The sequence below is a fragment of the Toxotes jaculatrix genome, chromosome 9 (assembly GCF_017976425.1).
Source record: "Toxotes jaculatrix isolate fToxJac2 chromosome 9, fToxJac2.pri, whole genome shotgun sequence".
NCBI classification, from domain to species: Eukaryota; Metazoa; Chordata; class Actinopteri; family Toxotidae; genus Toxotes; species Toxotes jaculatrix.
Window position 1 is genome coordinate 5,004,680 of NC_054402.1, and position 18,218 is coordinate 5,022,897.

Here is an 18,218-nt window from a genome sequence, read left to right on the forward strand (position 1 = left end):
ACCAAATGACCATTAATCCACATTTTTACATATATATAACTGCTTCTGTGTTGGTGGAAACAATAATACAGTGCTATACATTGATAACAATTCATAAAAAATAATAATAATTCTAATTATCCTATATAATAAAGGAATTTGGTTAGTGTAAACTTCTCATTTATTACTGCCAGTCATTATGGAAGAACTTCAATCCTTTATTTTTGTAACAAAGACAAGGAGAAAACTGGTGAGGTAGGACGACCATATACCATTTAGTTACAAAAGGGTTGACAAAGGCAACCCTGTCAGCTACAACCATAGATTACTGGCGTTTGCTGGAATTACTTGTGTAAGAATGTTACATTTCCAAGTGCTCTCTGGAGTTGCCCTCTATTTAGCTTTTCCCATGTTTTGTGAAGGCAGCAACCCACATGCCTTTATAAGGTACAACCTGGGTACGACCCATTTTTCATTCAAGATGTTTTGCAGTAAAACTCATAACCTTGACGTGTGATCCAGATCGATTCAATTTATTATGCCATTAGATAACATCTTTAAAAATCAGCTACATACACACTGATGCTGTAATCAACGGACATTTCACCAGATTAATTTGGCTTTACATGATGACACCCTGGAAAAATGTATGTTACCAAATTAAAACTGATATTTTACTATGGGTATAAACCATTTCTTGTATCTAATTACAATTTTAAGAGTTTCCTAACCAGGGCATGTCATCTAATGCAGCAAAACTATAATTATTTTTAAAGGAATATTTGACTCTTAAAGGGGATACTGGACTTCTCAGGCTCATGTTTATCCTGTAACGAAATAAAGAAACAAATGAAGCATATGTTTTCACACTGATTTTGGTCCAGCTAAGTGATACTGTACATTTAATCTGTACAATCATAAAGGTCTTGGTTTCCTGGGGACAGCCTGGGAGGTTATTGGTCCCTACTTAGGTGGGCCTCCAAAGGAGCCAACATGATTCTTGTCAATTGGGAATCCCACTTTATCTTTGCTACCAAGTTCTCCTCTCTGCAAGACAGAAGCTCCAGGATTAGGGTTGGTGATCACACCCATGAAGATAGGTACTTGAGTCATATCATCCATAAGGGCAAAGAAGAAGGGCTGGATAAGGTGGAAAACAGGGTTGGATGCACGTGAGATGACCACTGTGGTAGCTGCAGCAGCCTCTGCACCCTCCTCGTTTATCTCCATGCTAGACTTATGTATCACACTGGACACCAGCAGGGGGCCGTCTGCAATATCGGCCAAATTAGGACTGGAAAACATTTCTCCCAGGCCTAACACAGAGAAGAAAGCACAGGTTCAACTTAAAGGATAAATTTTAGTTAGTTTTTGAAGTAGGCTGAAAATTTTCATCAAGTAAAAACATTTTGATCTGTGGTGAAAAAAAAAAAAAAACACTGCAAAAAGTTCCACTGAAAAAAAAATGTCTTACCCAATTTGGTAAAAACATCCTGTAACTCTTGAGCATACTCCAGTTTGAACTTGGGGACTTTAACTTGAACAGCTTTCTCCTTGGGCAGACGATCATACAGGTCTGAGATATTCAGCTTTGCAGAAAGTGAAGACACATTTACCTGGCCAGACATAGGCATGACTACTAACAAGCTCATGGACTTCTGGAATGGGAAGCTGGCTACCTGCACAGGGAGAAGAAATGCAGTCCTGTAAGGGATCTAAGTGTCTTTCTAATGTATCTTTGATAAGAGGCAGATGTATTTTGGGAAATGTGATGTGATGAAACCTTAAATACTAAGTGATTAAACTGCATTTTACCTGAGCATCCAGTTCATTATCAATAAATAAACTCAAGGGATGTTTGGCATCTTCCATAACTTCAACATCAACCATGTGCTGGTCATCAATGTAGAAGACACCTCTGGAGGTAAAGCGAGGGTCAAATCGAGCTTTCCATTCTCCTGTAGGAAACATGGAAAAGGGTTCTCGGTGTTAGTCAGCAACTTAACTCAAACATACGGTAGCTTCTGACAAAAGAGAATTTGGAAACAAAGGTTTAATTTCACTGGGATCTTTGGGACATTAGTATTCCCAGCAAACATAACATTTAAGAAAACAGGCCAAATTACATGAATATGGTCACATTTCACTTCTCATTCACCTTTGAAATGCACAGCATTGATAAGCATGAGGAGCAGATTGGGTGGTAAAGCAGACAGGAAGTCAGTCATCTTTCCTTGTGTTGCCTTCTCTACCCAGTCATTTATCTGCTGCAAGCTCTCCAGCGCTGCTGGCTCTGAGTCATACAGCCGCTGGGACTCGTTGACAAAGTCTTGCTTTGGTGCAAACCCTACAACACACAATAAACACACATAATCTTAGACTATGCTTCTCTTAGACCTGCTTTCTAAGTCACCAAAAATAAGTAACTAGCTCCTGCAACGGGAGCTGTGTAGCCCAAACTTTTAGTATAGTTAAAAATAATTTTGACAAAAGCCGTGTTCTTCTATGGAGTAACCTTGGCGCAGGAAGATGCGTGTGGCAATTTGCAGGTCATTGTTTCTGAGCTGCTCTAAGACATTATGCAGAGACTCGTGGTAGCAGGGGAGAATGTTTTCATGGAGATGATCCATCAGCAGCTCCTTTGTCTCATTTACGGCACCTGTAAAAAAAAAAAAAAAAGAGGGGTAGTGACAGTCTCCAGACGACTGTAAACTATGCCAAGTAGCTGACTCAATTCATAAAATGTGGTATTTACATATGTGGTATTTACATAAGCTGCTTAAGTATGATGTGTCATGTAAAAGCTGCAGAAGGACATGTATACCTAAAGCCAGCTGGGAGAGCGCTAGTGATATGCTGAAAGGAGATATGATGACGTTTGGTTGCTCTGGCGTGGTTTCCAGGTTCTGCAGTAGCTGCACACCCAGTTTCTGAATGGCAGCAGCAATGGCCTCCCTTGACTCTGGGCTTCGGCTGATAGACAGACAACCCCCATCTTGTTCCTCTTCTGATGAGCCCCCGCTGGGCCTATTAGTTAAAGCTGTTGAAGTTACAGGTGCTTCTGTGGTATCTGCAGTTGCTGGTTGTACTGTTGCTGGTTGTACTGTACTTTCATTTTCTACATTCTAAAGGCAGAAATAGGAGAAAATGTCCCACACAAGGACACATTTACTAAACTGTGAATTCAGATGACCAGAATACTGCTGTGATATGATAAGCACAATGAGAAAAAACTTTGCTAATTTGGCTCTAACCTCTCTGGGGTGGCTGGGCGTCAAAGGAATAAGAGGCACCAAGGGGACTGACTCATCTTCTGCCACCTCAGCATTCTGTTCAGCGGAAAATAACAATTAATACAAAAATGATATAATAAGCACAGATTACAATCATATGGAATAATCTTGAGGGTGATTTATCAGTCATTGCAGTGCTTTACAGTGACTCCTTGGCTGCAGAGATAGATCAACAGGAGTGTCAGACGGAGGTCCATATCCTTACAACGTAACTGCAGAAAAGAAAAATTATGTTGGCTTAAAAGCGTCTAACCTGTTCACTTTTATGAAGCAATAAATATACCTCTCTCGTTCAAAAATCCTTATTGTGCAATAAATCAATATCCCCTCTGAGGACCACATTTTCACTCCTCCCATTTTAGTTACAAGCTAGTAAAAATAAAATCAAGTCATCAAACATAACGTTCTCACCTTCGTTTATTGTTTCCTTTCTATATTGTCTGCAGGTCTTAAACACTTTCTCTTTACTTAGTCGCCCTCTCTCGTAAAGGAACCCAGATCATCTGGAAATGTACCTAAAACATAAAAGATACATAGTGTAGGCTGTGCACCAAGAATGTGACGGTTAAACTGCAAAGTGTGTGCTTTCAGTTATCCAGGCAGTCTTGAAGCACATCCTAATATAGCAGATTTATTATTTAATAAAACACTATTATAGACTATCCGCTTTATGGGACAGAAAATCCACTTGTCTTGCCAGAGACAATTTTGAGTACTGTGGTGTCTACAGACATTAAGCATTCAAATCAACATCTAATGTCCAAAAGTATTAACTGGTATAGCCCAGACTCCACACAAACATGAAAATCCATTAATAACCGAACAATATCTAGAACATTCCACTAAATCTTCAAATTATTCAAGTGTACAACAGAGTCCTAATAAAAGTATTCAAATAGATTTGATCTTACCTTGAATTTAAATAGAAAAAAAATTTGCTGCCTTGTCCAAAAAAGGAGCGACTAAGTGACTGTGGATGGCAGAATTCCTGAGAGTAAAAGATTGGCATTTGCTCAGCAAACTGTTAAATATCAACTTACATTGATTGGGGCCTCATTTAAGCCACTATTTGTTTGTAAATGTAGCTACTGAGACTCTTCCCAGGTTAAATATTGAAGCCTGACACGCTTTGTTATTTTGCACGTCAATGGGCAGGTGAGAAAATCATGACACAACTATATCTTTGACAGGAAACATGACAGCTTAATTTCAAAACTGTGGTTAATCCAACTGTGTGTGGGCAAAAAGGTACAACTTGCTGACTTCAGTGTTACACATTTGATGTGGGACAGTACACAAGCCCACGTTTCCCAGAAACCCCTGGCTTTGCTGTACTAAAACTGCAAGAAAACTGATGGCAACACTTGACTGCTTGGTCTAAAAATCACAGTTACACATCATAAACAGTATTGTCTTTAAGGAAGACAATGAAATAAACAAGAAAACACCCTATTCAGCTGAATTGGTCACATTTCACCACTAAACAAAGGTGATAACTTCTAGATCACATGACAGTCGTCTGCAAACACAAGAGGGGACTTTGTCCAATCTAGTGACTCAGTTGGAACGATGGGGGATCATGATGAATCCGGGTGAATCACACAGAACAACTGGTACACAGAAAACGTGGAATAATTTTTATTAATCCAGTTAATAAATAAGCATTTTCATGGACTTCTCTTAAAATGTTCACAGAGATTCTGGATCAGTTTGTAGCGACATCCGTTGTGCAACTACAAACTTTCTTTTTTAAAACCAAGTTGGTTGTTTTAGGATTGAGCTTTCACTCCAGGTTTACAAAAAACACAAAATATCAAAAAGTGTAGTACATTTTTCAGAGCATTTTGAGCTTTGGGCAAATAATTAGAAAAGTAGGCAAACTGTGTTTTACAACATGACAGTGGTAAAATCATACAAAGAGCAAAGCTTTGATCGCTGGATAATACTGGGCTTTGAAAACTTGTTCAGATTGATTAAGAGTTTAATGAAATCTGGGCTCGATTTAAGGAACCAAAATCTCTACTGTACATTAATTTGCATTACACAATAAGGAGCAAGTTAAACATTTTTTTTTATTGATGTATAACTTTTCTCAACATATTCATATGCAGTTACATACAAATGTTAAAATACAAAACTGTTTATCTTGGCATTGACTGTTCCAATGTTAGCTTTTATAGTCAGAAATTAGAAAGTTGTGAGTCTACTAACTGGCATACCCAGTCAAAGTGGCATCTGCCGAGTTATACTCCCAGTATAATGTTGCTACAGGCTTTAACTGCGAAATCAAGAATCCCTAAACATGGTTTAGAAAATCCCAAAGCAACTTCAAGTAATTTAGTAGTGGATAAAAACATTCAGTCTTTAAAATCTGAGTGAGAATCTAAATGTTACAATTCAGGCCATACTTGTGCAGCAGAGTACAGGCTGTGCATCGGTAACTCTCATGGAATATGGACAGATGCTAACAGAAACAAATGATTTGATCCACAAATACTGCATAGTTTAATCAGTGCATTTGGATACGCAAGTATTCTGACGTCAAGGGAAATGAAAGGTGAGGTCAATGTATTTTTGGTGTTGTTATGCATCTATTTGGAAAGTGTAAACACTACTTAAGAACCAGGTCTGGTTCCACCTTCCTGAGCACGTCTTCTGATTCATTCTTTTCAACAGAATAACTGACCTAGTCAAAAGAATAAATGACCTTCTCAAGAATTTCCCGTTATATACTATCTATACATCTATAGGCTTTTTTAAAAAAAAATCATGGGATTTACTGTACACGATAAATGTCAGGAGTGTGGTACACACTTCCTGTCCTTCCAATTCAGTGCCAACAGCTAGAGTGGAACGATTCAGTAGATATGAAGCTTATACAATTACTCTATTTGTGCTGTCTTGTTCAAAGAACAATTTAGAGGAACTAACAACCTGCCCTACTGGTACAATTTACCTCAAGCACAGGAGAAGGGACAGAGAGAGCTCAGACACCTGGTGCCTTCACAAATAAGACACTTTAAAGGTCAGCGGTAAGAGTGTTTAGTGTAGCTGGGAGCCACTGATTTAAGCCAATAACCGAATGGCACCATTCTCAGAGCCCAGCAGCAGAAGCCTCTTGGTGGGCAGCACTGCCAGGCTGGTCAGAGTGCCACGAAAGTTCTCTGAGCTCAGCTTTGTGCTGCTAATGGGGCTCAAGGAGATATCTGCCAAGGAGTACACCCCGATCTTGTTAGCCACTGTTCCTGTTACAATCTCCGAACCGTAAAGGTCAAAGGCGTGGATGGGGTCGGACTGCGACTTGTACTGGCGCGCAGGCTTGTTTTCCAGATCTTTCCACACAGTGAGCGTGTAGTCAGTAGAGGAGCTGATGACTAAGTTTCCCTCTGCAGCCTGAAAAGAAAACAAAAGAAAGGAAGTCACTGACTGCTGATGTATGTTTATCCCACTGCCAGACACTGCCAGTGAAAGTTTTCCAAAATCCTTGTTCAGGATTTGTGATTAAATGCCAAGCAATGCAATTAAAACTTTCTTGTAAATACCCTGACACTGGAGAATGAGAAAGGAACATGTGAAATAAATATAATAATGCCATTCTAAAGAACACAGCTTGAGATTTAATGAAAAATAATAAAAACATCAGCCACAAACCTAATACTTTTAGTTGGGAGTATATTCAGTGTGTTTGATCATCTTTCTTTACTATAAATTATAGTTCAAATAAGATAAGATAATGATTAGAGTTTTTTTTTTTAATTTCTCAGCTTAATATGAAAACAGTCACTGGTTGATAAAGGTAAATACTGAGGGGGAAGTCTGAGTAATATGAATGTGCCAATGAGAACCACCATCATCTTTCTAATGAGTAACCTGTGTCCATATTTGCCTAAACTTGTGCCTTTAAAACTAGAGATACAATCCTTGACCTAATTTGGGGTTAAATAAAGTTTGCTCATCCTTGCGCTCTGTTGACAACAGATGGTCTGGGTACAACTTTCACCATCTCTGCACCACTACATTTGGGGAATGTCAAAATAAAAGCCACTTGGCTGATTTGTCTTCTTGAATATTTATCACATGACTACTGAAAAGTACAGCCACACCTTCTAGTCTGAGTATGTGATGTGGCCCAGGAATACAGTATAACACTTTTGTGGTGGATTTTTTGAGACTATATTGGTGTAATGCAATAGCTCAGGTCTTTACATACATTAGTACTAAATCACAACTACACCTATCAAATTTCCAGCTGAATGCACATCAAACAGCACTGTGAACTATGTGAACACTTGTGGTTGTCCAACAATTTCCAATCGGATTGTGATTTCATACCCACCAGATTCTGCTGGTTGATGCTGGCAAATGAACACACTATAAATATTCTCCTCCTGTTCCCCTCCATCTCGATGGAGAGGTTCTTACAGAAACACAATAAATACTTGAACTAGGGTCTAAGTGTTTACTGCGTAATAAGTAACAAATAAACAGAAAGAAATTATATTTATTTACAGCAAAAGCATTTAGGCTGTTGTATCTGATGGTGCACCACTCAATCAACCCCCTGAAGATTTCTGTTATTTCAGAAATCACACCATGAAAAGAGAAACTGTCCCTGTGTTTGGCCTAAAGTTAAAAAAAAAGTTTTCCTGGCAGAACACAAAGTTTGACCAGAGGATAGAGTGCAACCAGCCCATTTATGTGACACACTGCATAGCCCACATCCTCAACAACTCGACCGTTAAAAAGTCCCATACATCAGCTCAGTGTTGAGAAACACACGTTGAATACGGGTCCTAAGAGGGATCAAGTTAGTGTGTGCTCACTATAAAGAGTTCTCAAAAAGCAGCATGTTCCACCTAATAATCAGCAAATCACACATATTTCTGCATGCTTTTAATGTTGTATGGAAATACAAAACCAACAGAAAGTATTCAGTTTTCACTGAGTTGGAGTTTTTCATATTTTCCATATTACAACATTAAACTGTCGTGGAAGTGTTTAGGATTTTTTTTAAACTGATCAACAGAAAAAGACTCCTTAATGTCAAATGTATGCTACATTCTCATGATGTGGTAAGGCAATGTACAGGAAGGACTGCGTCTTAAGTCTTCTGTCTGTGTATTTAAAACACTTCTACCTAAGTGTTGGCTGCCAACAGAAATTTTCATTCACATTTTTTATGTGCTCTTTTCCTGCTTTCCTTCCTTATTTTTTTAAGGACTGTTGGACATCAAACAGGGATTTTAATACATAGCCTAAGAACAATTCTTATTCTAAAAGCACTAATTTATTTATGGATTCAACAAATCCACTGTGAGTAACATTAACTACCCCCAGTTTGTCATTGTTGTAATTTGAAATCATAAACACTATTTTCCTAATGTCCCCAAATTGTTGATAAAACTATTTCTATTCATTGAACAGCACTCGCTAAGGCCTTACCCAGAGGAAGCTCTATTCAGTAATACAGACATAAAGTGAAAACTACACACACAAATATATACACATTCCAAGTATACCTTCATTTGGAGGATATCTCCCTCATGAGCCGGCCAGCCCTTCAAAACAAGCCCTGTGCGTGCGTCAAGCAGAACAATGAAGCCAGATGAGAAACCTGCTGCCACTGTGCGCCCTGAAGGGCTCACTGCCAGGTAGCGGATGAGCCCAGCACTCAAATTGTTGTATGCCAGGCGAAATTCATGCTGGGGATAGAGGGGAAGATTTGTAACTGTCAAGTCTAAAATAATATCGTGGAGAAGTGTAAACAGCGGTACCACTTCTGCAAACACTGTAACAACCGATAATTGCTGGACGTTTTACGGCACAGGTTTCCACAGGGTGAGCTTGCTAAATGAAGTCGCTACCTGCAATCCTGGTTTGCGAGGATCAATGAAGCGGAGAACAGAATCTGCACTGCCAAACACAACACTGCAGTGTGGAGCTGGCATGGTAGTGACAGCTGTAATGGGATTCTTTCCATCCACAGCTTCATATGAGCGGATCTGCTTACCTAAGGACAAAAGACAGAATATAGTTACATAGAAAAGTACTTGAAAAAAATGATAATCTCCAGACGCACAGCTCTAATCTTGAGCAGACATGCACTGTGCTTGATAACACGTACCTACATACTGGTCCCACAGGTGCACTGTACCATCACAGCTGACCACCTCTTGTGAAGCCTCGAGCTGTCCCACATAGAAGACTGACTTTCGATGGTCGGTATACGTCAACCTAGGCTCCACCTCTTGTGTCCCATCGCCATGATTATAGAGAGGCCAAAGCTTCACAGTCTTGTCTTTACTACCAGAAAGGAAGTAATCCTCTCCTGCCAGCGGTGCCAAACACTTTGTGGTGCCTGAGTGACCTAGGAAGCTCTGCAGTCGGATCTGGTGGAAGTGGAAATGTGGATCTTGTTGGTTGAGACCGATCTCATACTGCCAGTAGGCCAGCCAGTTGCCCTGCAGGGAGCGGCCACTGCGAGGGAGCTCCTGCTTCAGAGCACTGTCCTCCAGGGTGGAGCCTGTCACCCAGGAGGAGGAGAAGGAAGCCAATGTGCCAGTAGATGGAGTGGTGAAGGTGGAGGCAGTGGTGATGATGGGGGTGGTATGACTGGAGCGTGCCCAGGAGTTGGCCAAACCCAGGTTAGGGCTACCACCATAATCAGTGTCTCGGGACACTTGGATACGGTTTCCTACTAGGTGGCTCCCAAATGTGCCTGACTCAGGGAGGGAGTCTCCCAGAGGGGTGGAGCTACTTGAAGGAGCAGGGAAGGGGCTGCAACCCACGCGTCTGACGAAACCCGAAGAGAGACCCACAGAGGATGGAGGCACCTCTGCCCTGGACACCGTGTTGAAGTTTGTCTCCGGACTCCCCTGGCTCACACTCTGATGGTAGGACTGGGCCAACTGCCAGACCAGCTCGTGGTTGGGAACCAGCTTACGAATTGCCATGTCACCTACAGAAATCAAAACAAAACAGTGTAAGTGAAAAATGTATTTGAATTTATCACAGCGTACTGCCTTCCTCCAACTGCACAGGATATTTTGTATTTGGCGCAAGAAGAAGCATTATCTACCAATGAGACAGTAGAAGGGGATGTAGGAGGCGTGGGCCATCTCAGGGTTAAATACAGTCTGCAGCTCCTCCAAGACCCCCAACTCATATGTCACACTGGACTCGCCAGTTGTACAGACATCCACCACCGTGACTTCCCCCACAACTCTGCGAGGGGCGCTGTCCAGCTGCAGCATAACGGAGACAGACACCACATCTGTGTACCTCACAATTTCATTTTACAAACAAGCAGATGTTAAGGACATAGATAAACATTTAAATGATCTGATTCACCGAGAACAACCATTCTGCCATAGACACAAACGCATGTACTTTCTCTCTCTCCATCTGCCTGACAGTTTGTACTCTAAGTTTGTCATCTGTTTTTATTTTCATCCATATTTTCATTTTCTTTTGTGACATTTGTTTTACATAAAGCTCTCTGTGACAGATCTGCTGGTAGAAAGCATGACACGACATCAGTCAGTCCTTATGTACAGTGTGTCTGTGTGTGTGCATACCTGGGGCTGCAGAGAATGAAGCAGAGAGAAAACGGCAAAGAACCGACGCAGGGTGTCAGCCATATGCTGCTGCACCATCTCCCTCCCAATGCGCAGACAGATGAGAGCCATCAGGCTCAGTGTCTTGAGACAGACGGCAGAGCGTGTCTGCACCCCGCTGGGGAACCTGAGTACAGCAGAACGGATACAACCAAGCAGATGATGAATGACAGATCTACTGAAGCACATTTTCTGATTATTTTTACACACAAATGAAAAAATCATTCAAAAAGTTAAAAGTGTGTGACAAATAAAAAAGGAAAAGCAAACATTCATATTTACCCCATACTCGGGGTGGTAAGCAGGTCCAGTAGTGGCAGAAGCACATCCTGATTGATCTTCATAAGCATGTCCATTAGAGTAGTATCGGAGAGAAAGACAATGATCTTCTGTGTAAGTGCAACAGCTCCAAGAAGACTGGCCTCCTTACGTGTGTTAAGACGCTGCGAAGAAGGTGGAGACACCTAGAAAACACGCATATTGGTAAAATTTAAAAAGTACGCTCTGGTAATGATCCAGAACAAAGAACTACCTTAAAACTTTGGTACAAACATTAATTTCCACCACAAAGAAGCAAAGCAGCTTAATGAAATAAAATGGGTGATATGAGGTGTGGTGATGGTGGTTATGTACATGCAAGTGTACATTTTCTGTTTAGTATGATATATCTCCTCTTACCAGATATCCTATATAAGGCAGGTACTGGTAGGTGAGTACAGGCTCTCCATAAAGTTGAGCTATGTAGATGAGACAATCCAACACAGGTCCTGCTGTCTGATCGCCAACCACAGGTTTCTTCTCATACACGCTGCCCATTGCCACACTGTTCAGACTGCTCTCCTCAGATGCAGGGGCCACAAACTGGTGCTTCTCTGGCCCTACAGGCAGACAACATGAGAAGGGAGGTGTAGAAAACACAAGCAGTAATGCATAACACTGGTTAGGAAATGCAGAATAAATGCATAAATGGGGCAATGTAACTTTAACGCTGTAAATGTACGCACCAATGTAACAATTTGTAAGCAATCGCAGCAAATTTCTGGCTACGTATCGAGACGTCACTGTGGGTCCAAGCTTCGCTGACAGCCAACGAACTGTTTTGCAGACTGTATCTGTGTGTGGAGACATGTTTAAAAACATTAGAAATTATCAGTTAACCAACAAATACTTTCCATAAACATCCATCATTCTCTCACCTAAAAGAATCTTTTGCTCTTTCTCCTCAGAGTCTTCTGATGGATCATGGTCGTCCTCCTCCTGTTCTCCCACAATGCCTTTCTCGGTCTCTTCCAGTGCCATTCCATTCACAAAATCACCCTCTAGAGTGGCAACTGTTGCTCCTGAAGCTTCTGTGCAACCAGAGAGAGTGAGCTCCAGGTTGGGTACAGCAGGGTCATCTGTCCCCTCTTTACCCTCATTAGTCTCAGTCACCTCTTCTTCCTCCAGCTCTCCTCCCTCTTCTCCCTCACTGGCGTGTTTCAGGTCCTGGCTGCTGTCGGCTGATTTGAGACTGGCTCGATCCCGCATCGAGTCTCCATCACCCAGTGAGAGTTCACTTGTGCTGCTTTTGTCACTTAGTTTCCCCACACTTAGAGACTCCTGGTCTTGATCCTTGGATGTAGAGTTCTGGCTCTGCTGTTTCCCTGCAGCCACTCCTGCTCCACTGTTGACATAGAACCCATTCTGAAAGTCCTCTGCCTCTGAGAGAAACACCTGGTCGTTGAGACTGATGCCAGAGGAGTAGTCGACCAGTCCTGCATCTCCCACCACACCAACTCCTCCAGTGGCTCCGCTGCTACCACCCATATTTCCACTAACAGACCCAGATGATGATCGTACCTCACCACACTGAAAGTCCTCTTCCTCCTCCTCTCCTAGATTGCATGTGCCAGCCCTCAGCCCTTTGCACGCTTCCCCGCCAGAGCCCGAGATGCAGCTTTCAAAGCCAGTGATGACCTGCAGCACATGGGGGAGTAGGCTAGACAGAAAGGCCTGCAGGCCGAGCCTCACAATCAGCTGCAGAATGAAACAGTCGGTGTAGAGATAGAAACGTCCTCGCAGGCAGTGAGGGTTTTCATATACATTGATCAGTGGCTTCAGTAAATACTTGTTTGCATTTCTGGGACCCAGTACTCTTGAGATGGGCTCAAACAGGTACCAAGCAGCATAGACGGCAGTGGACTCCTCAAGCATGAGGGCTAGAATGAAGGGCAAGAGAATCTCAAGGCCCTCAGCTGTGATGCTACCACGCAACAGTGTCTCGAGTTGCTGCCACAGGTGAAAGACAACATCTCTTCCTTGAAGGCTACATGTAGTCTCCATGTTAGTGTGGTAGGAAAAAATAAAATCATGAAGTGCTGCAAAATAGGAGGGGAAGGGAAAGGGGGTGATGACTGGGTTCAATAACTGGCAGGGGTTTGGAGGAGGGAGGCCATCGCAGATGGGGTCATATTTGAAGAGGAGTGGACGTGGGCAATCTGGCACTTCTCTGTGTGCTATTCCAGAGTGTTTCTCTATCAGCAGCAGTGTCCCAAGAGCATGGTGCAAAGACAGCGGCACGTCACGGAGGCTGGCAGAGCATAGCTTCATCACAGCCTGGAAACGCTGTTTGAGGGGCGTGCCTGGTTTCAGTCCCCTCAGTTTGAAGGAGTAGAATACCTCAGCAATGAGAACGCCAAGGGCCTGCATGTCTCTTTGGTAGAGCTGTGTAAAAGAGGGTAGGGATTCAGTTATCACACTGCTTCTTGTGCAGTCCCTAGATTCTGCAGGATGACACACTTCAGCGTGCAAACTCTTCACCAGGAAATTGTTCAACTTCTCCAACTCTTCCAAAGGCTGCAATGGGTTGAAACCTTCAGGGAGGATGATTTTGAATTCCTCTGCACTGGGGGCAGCTACACTTCCCTCTCCATGTTTTTTGTTCATTGGCCCACCTCTTTGTAACATGACACTGCGCAAACCAGGGCCCAAGCCACCGGTAAAATCACCGGGGAATGAACTCGGGGACTGAGATACAATAAGTGCTGTGTGCTCTCCCATTTTACCTCCTGCCGTACTGACGTTTGGCAGTGGCACAGAGCTGGATGCAGAAGTGGACGAGCCAGTGGATGCTAATGAGTCCAGAGCTTCTGTACCTTGTTCAAGCTCTTCATCTCTGTCTACCACTGTCCAGCCACTTGACTCACACCCTGTGGACTCTGGCACCATCCCATCCACAGTGTCAGCCACAGTGTCGATTTGAGGGATGTGTAGAGAAGGCACATTAAGAGCAGCAAGGCCAAGGAGAGGGGGTTCTGCTGGGGCATACTGAGAAGGAGACAAGCGGGGTGGGTGGGGTTGGTCAAAGAGTTGAACTACACCATATGTAGTCAGATTGGTGTGGTTGTCCACTAGGTGCAGGCACACATTCTTGGCTTTGACAGCTTCTTTACCAGCGAGCTTATAGCCAAACGTGAGGTCTATCCAGTGATGCAAATGCTGGGACACCTCTCTGCTCTCCAGAAGACGCCGGTGGACCTCAATAAACTCCTCACAAGATTTGCACCAGGAAGGCACATCCAGATCTGGCATGTCTGGGTGGATAGAGCGGAAAATGGAGGGGTCTGTGTAGAACTCTGGAATGCACTCATCAGGGGTCCAGCTCTGCATGCGCTCCATACTGGCTGGGTATTCATTAGGCTCCCACTGGGATCTAACATGGCTGCACAACACTGACTTGGGGGTCTGCCGGGCTTTGTAGACGTAGTAGGTAATGTCTGAGAGCACATCAGATATGTGATGAGGTACATGGAGGTGGTCAGACTGTCCAGCACCGCCAGCACCTACAGAGCCACAGAGGTCTCCACCTATACCACCCCCACCAACCCCATTACCCACTGCAGCTGCCAAAGCCTCTTTGGTCATCTCATATGTAAAGTCCAGCTGTTTATCCCCCTTATTGAGCCTGAACTTTGACCTCCTGAGGTCTCTGAATTTTCCAAATGGCACAGTGAAATCCACCACCCATGGCAGCACCGGGTGATAATTAGGGTCTCCTTCTCGGCGTCCTGCTAACCTGTTCAGTTCCATCAAGTAGCGGAAGTTACTGACTCGTCCATGAACCCAGTCCAAAACCAACGACTTGAGCTCATCAAAGCAGTCTTTGCAAAGACTTTTGTTCTTTTGGCTCACACGTACACTCTCCCTTGGCAGGACACTTTTTGGCACTTGTCTGCAAGTTACATCATTGTTTGGATCCCCTTCTGTCCCCAGTTCCTCATAATGAGCTAGGTTGAGCTTGAGACGGCTGCAGAGCTGCTCATCTACAGCTATGTCCTGCAGAGAGAGCTCCCCACAAGACAGACCTGCTGCATGACATGCCTGCAGAGCTATCAGTAACTGGTAGAGAATGAACAACACTTTGGCATGGCTGTTAGCGAGCTTGGCAGGGCTGAAGGAGACAATATCATGGAGTGAATATTGAGTATATGGTAGAACCACATACAGCATTTCTACCGTCTCCAGCAGGCACTCTGCAGACAGAACATTAGGACACAGGTCTGAACTGGATGGCAAGTAGCTTTCTTTCTCCTTCTCTCTGGCTGGAGAAAGGGATGGTGACACTCTGTCAGATGAGATGAATGTGGAATTGAAGAGCTTCTGTAGCGCATGACGTACTGCGTCTACAGCTGCAATATGCATCTGCTCATTGGCTCCTGAATATGGCTGCACAAGTTTTTCATGAGCTTCACGCCACAGATTTCTGAAAAAGGCAAAAAAGACAAAAAGCTGATACATTACAATCTAAAACATATTCTACTCAGTGGCTGTCTTTTTTTTCTTCATTTAGGTATTTTAAACTGATAAATCGCACACGAGTAAACTTTAAATTCATTGTAGAGACATTTAATACTTATTCTTAAAATTCAATTGACTAAAAAGGCAAACAGTTAAATCTGACGATAGAACTTTTTTATACATGTTCCCAAAGTCTACACTTAAGAACATCAAAATATTTACAGTACCTGACATTATGCTGAGACACACACTGCATGGTTTTGACATAAGAATCCTGCGACAGGAATTCCATTTGCTGATCACACGGGTCTCTGGCCAGTCTGTAGCTCAGCTTGCTTTTCCTCAGACCCTGAATGCACACCCGTGTCCAGCCAGGAGGCAACTTTGCCTGGGCACACTGAAGGTATGTGCGAATTTCAGCCTCACTAACGCTCTCAAAACGCGCGCAGCGCATGACTCTCCGTTCCCTCAGGCCCATCACCCAGCGCGTAGGAACAAGGGCTATGAGCTCTCGGGGGCGAGGACCTGGGCCTTGCTGCCGTCGGTCAATCCCTAAGTCCTTCTCAACTGCACGCATCAGCCAATCCATGGTGAGTCTCTAATGCTTGTCCAGAGTCGCTGACCGGATGTGTTCACCTCACTGTCTCCCACTGAGGATGATTTTCAGACATCCATGGAGGAAGAAATCAAAGTCATCAAGGGCAGACGAAATCTCCTCTTTCACCTTTCCCACTGAGGATGTCAATGAAAGGCATAAATAAACAATTGGATGAGAAACAACTCGTTTTGTTTACACTTCAACAGTAATACTGCTAATGCTGAAATGAGAGACTGTATTTTACAGAGAAGAAAAGCAGGTTGCTGCAATGAAAGAGTGATGTGATGTGATGTGATGTGATGTGATGTGATGTACGAGAATGCACATGACTACTTGTTCTCCAAGTTCCTGTAGTTTGAGCTTATCTCACATGACTGAACTACTACTGCCCTATCAACAAAATTACACCCTGGTGGCAAGTTTAACAAACAGCTTCACATGTTAAGTTTACTGATTTTATCTGTCATTTAAGTACACTCCATTGTTCAGTACTTCTTATCAAGTGCACAGCTCACTTTACTACAGACAAGTTCCCAAAACGCTCATATAGAACCAGCAAGTAAAAGTCTTGAATGAATTTTGTACAGCGTTAGCTAGGTTGTTAGCTGGCTGGCATAAATAACATCAAAGAGGCAATAAGGCCCAACTTAAACCAACACTGTACCTATTTTAAGTCTTAAATTAAACATGTAAATATGATTTAGCTAATGACGACCTGTTAAACGTTATAAATATCGGAGCGGCAAAAGCTTCAAGAAGAAGCTCAAAGACAATTGGGGAAGTATCGATAACTTAGTGCTAAGAGCTAGCTTAACGAAGAGGCTAACGTTACAAAACCCAACTCGGGCATGCAGAAAGCCATCATACAGATACTGAAACCACTGACACATATTAAATAAGAGCAGTGATATATGTTAAATGTAACTCCACTGTAATTGCAGAACAACGGCGCTGCCTGTTTAATGTTTAACTCACCTCTCTCCACTTGTAGCAGCTGACAGCTAGCTAGCGTTAAGCTAACGGCGCACCGCCGGATTCACGCATAATGAGTTTGTACCACGTTAACTTTTTAAAACGAAGACATGCTGCGGGGCGGCGTGTACTCGCTCCGTTTTCTGGTGTTTACAGCTGCGTGCCGGCGGACACACGACAGTCAGTCACAACGGCGTTGTTTTGCTCTGTGTTACTTGCAGCCATGTTTCAGAGGCGACACCTCACGTGACACAACACCAGCCCCATCTCATGTGATCACTGGTGCTGCAAGACAGGAGCACTTCCACATGCTCAATGACCTGCAAAAACATTTGATAAAACATCGGACAGTAGTCAAGTCATTTCTTTATAAAGCACTGTAGTGCTTTACAGAGAGATTACATTGTGGGATTATTTGATTATCTGATGGCTACAAAAGAAACAAAGACACAGAGACAATCAAATATAAACAGACACAGATAAGAGGATATCAGTAATTAAATAAAAGCATAAAATATCAGGATAAAAGCATAACACAAACAGCCCTGCACAATCAACACATAAAATATAAACACATTAATACCAGAATGTGGTCAGGTCTTCATGATGAATGAGAAACTAAAGAAAACAGAGTCTTTAATGGGCTTTTAAAGAAGATCTAGTTGTTTGTGGCTAAATATTCCACAGTTTAGGGCCAGCAACTGAAAATTCTCGATCACCTTTGGTTTTTCAGTGAGTGTGTGAAATGGAGAGCAGTGATTGAGCCCTGATCTCAACATTACTGAGTCAGTTTGGGACTACATGACAGACATGACTACAGACAGAAGATGCTTTTACAGCCTAAATTCAACCAAGAACTGTGACAGTTTCTCCAAGATGCTTGGAACAAACTACGTGCCAAGTGTCTGTGGTCTGATTGATTTGATTTAGGTTTTTTTTTTTTCTGTTTATTGCACTTTGTATGAAATTAGTTGATAAATAAAA

General features: G+C 42.8%; 2 protein-coding genes across 2 annotated transcripts; both read right to left on the reverse strand.

Moving 5' to 3' along the window:
* Nucleotides 1–491: 491 nt before the first annotated feature.
* Nucleotides 492–4,335, reverse strand: serpinf2b (serpin peptidase inhibitor, clade F (alpha-2 antiplasmin, pigment epithelium derived factor), member 2b). The gene is made up of 10 exons (XM_041045605.1): nucleotides 4,184–4,335; nucleotides 3,684–3,787; nucleotides 3,416–3,484; nucleotides 3,234–3,308; nucleotides 2,804–3,104; nucleotides 2,495–2,638; nucleotides 2,138–2,326; nucleotides 1,795–1,937; nucleotides 1,454–1,658; nucleotides 492–1,295 (listed from the first exon to the last, which is right to left on the reverse strand). Exons 3-10 carry the CDS (start codon nucleotides 3,467–3,469, stop codon nucleotides 943–945), a joined length of 1,464 nt encoding a protein of 487 aa, XP_040901539.1. The 5' UTR covers nucleotides 3,470–3,484; nucleotides 3,684–3,787; nucleotides 4,184–4,335; the 3' UTR covers nucleotides 492–942.
* A 569-nt stretch (nucleotides 4,336–4,904) lies between these two features.
* Nucleotides 4,905–17,477, reverse strand: wdr81 (WD repeat domain 81). The gene is made up of 12 exons (XM_041045603.1): nucleotides 17,238–17,477; nucleotides 15,892–16,396; nucleotides 12,085–15,629; nucleotides 11,893–12,000; nucleotides 11,567–11,766; nucleotides 11,171–11,352; nucleotides 10,850–11,015; nucleotides 10,351–10,516; nucleotides 9,397–10,230; nucleotides 9,137–9,282; nucleotides 8,792–8,974; nucleotides 4,905–6,665 (listed from the first exon to the last, which is right to left on the reverse strand). The coding sequence occupies exons 2-12, from the start codon at nucleotides 16,251–16,253 to the stop codon at nucleotides 6,339–6,341; spliced, it is 6,219 nt and encodes a 2,072-aa protein (XP_040901537.1). The 5' UTR covers nucleotides 16,254–16,396; nucleotides 17,238–17,477; the 3' UTR covers nucleotides 4,905–6,338.
* Between the last annotated feature and the right edge of the window lie 741 nt (nucleotides 17,478–18,218).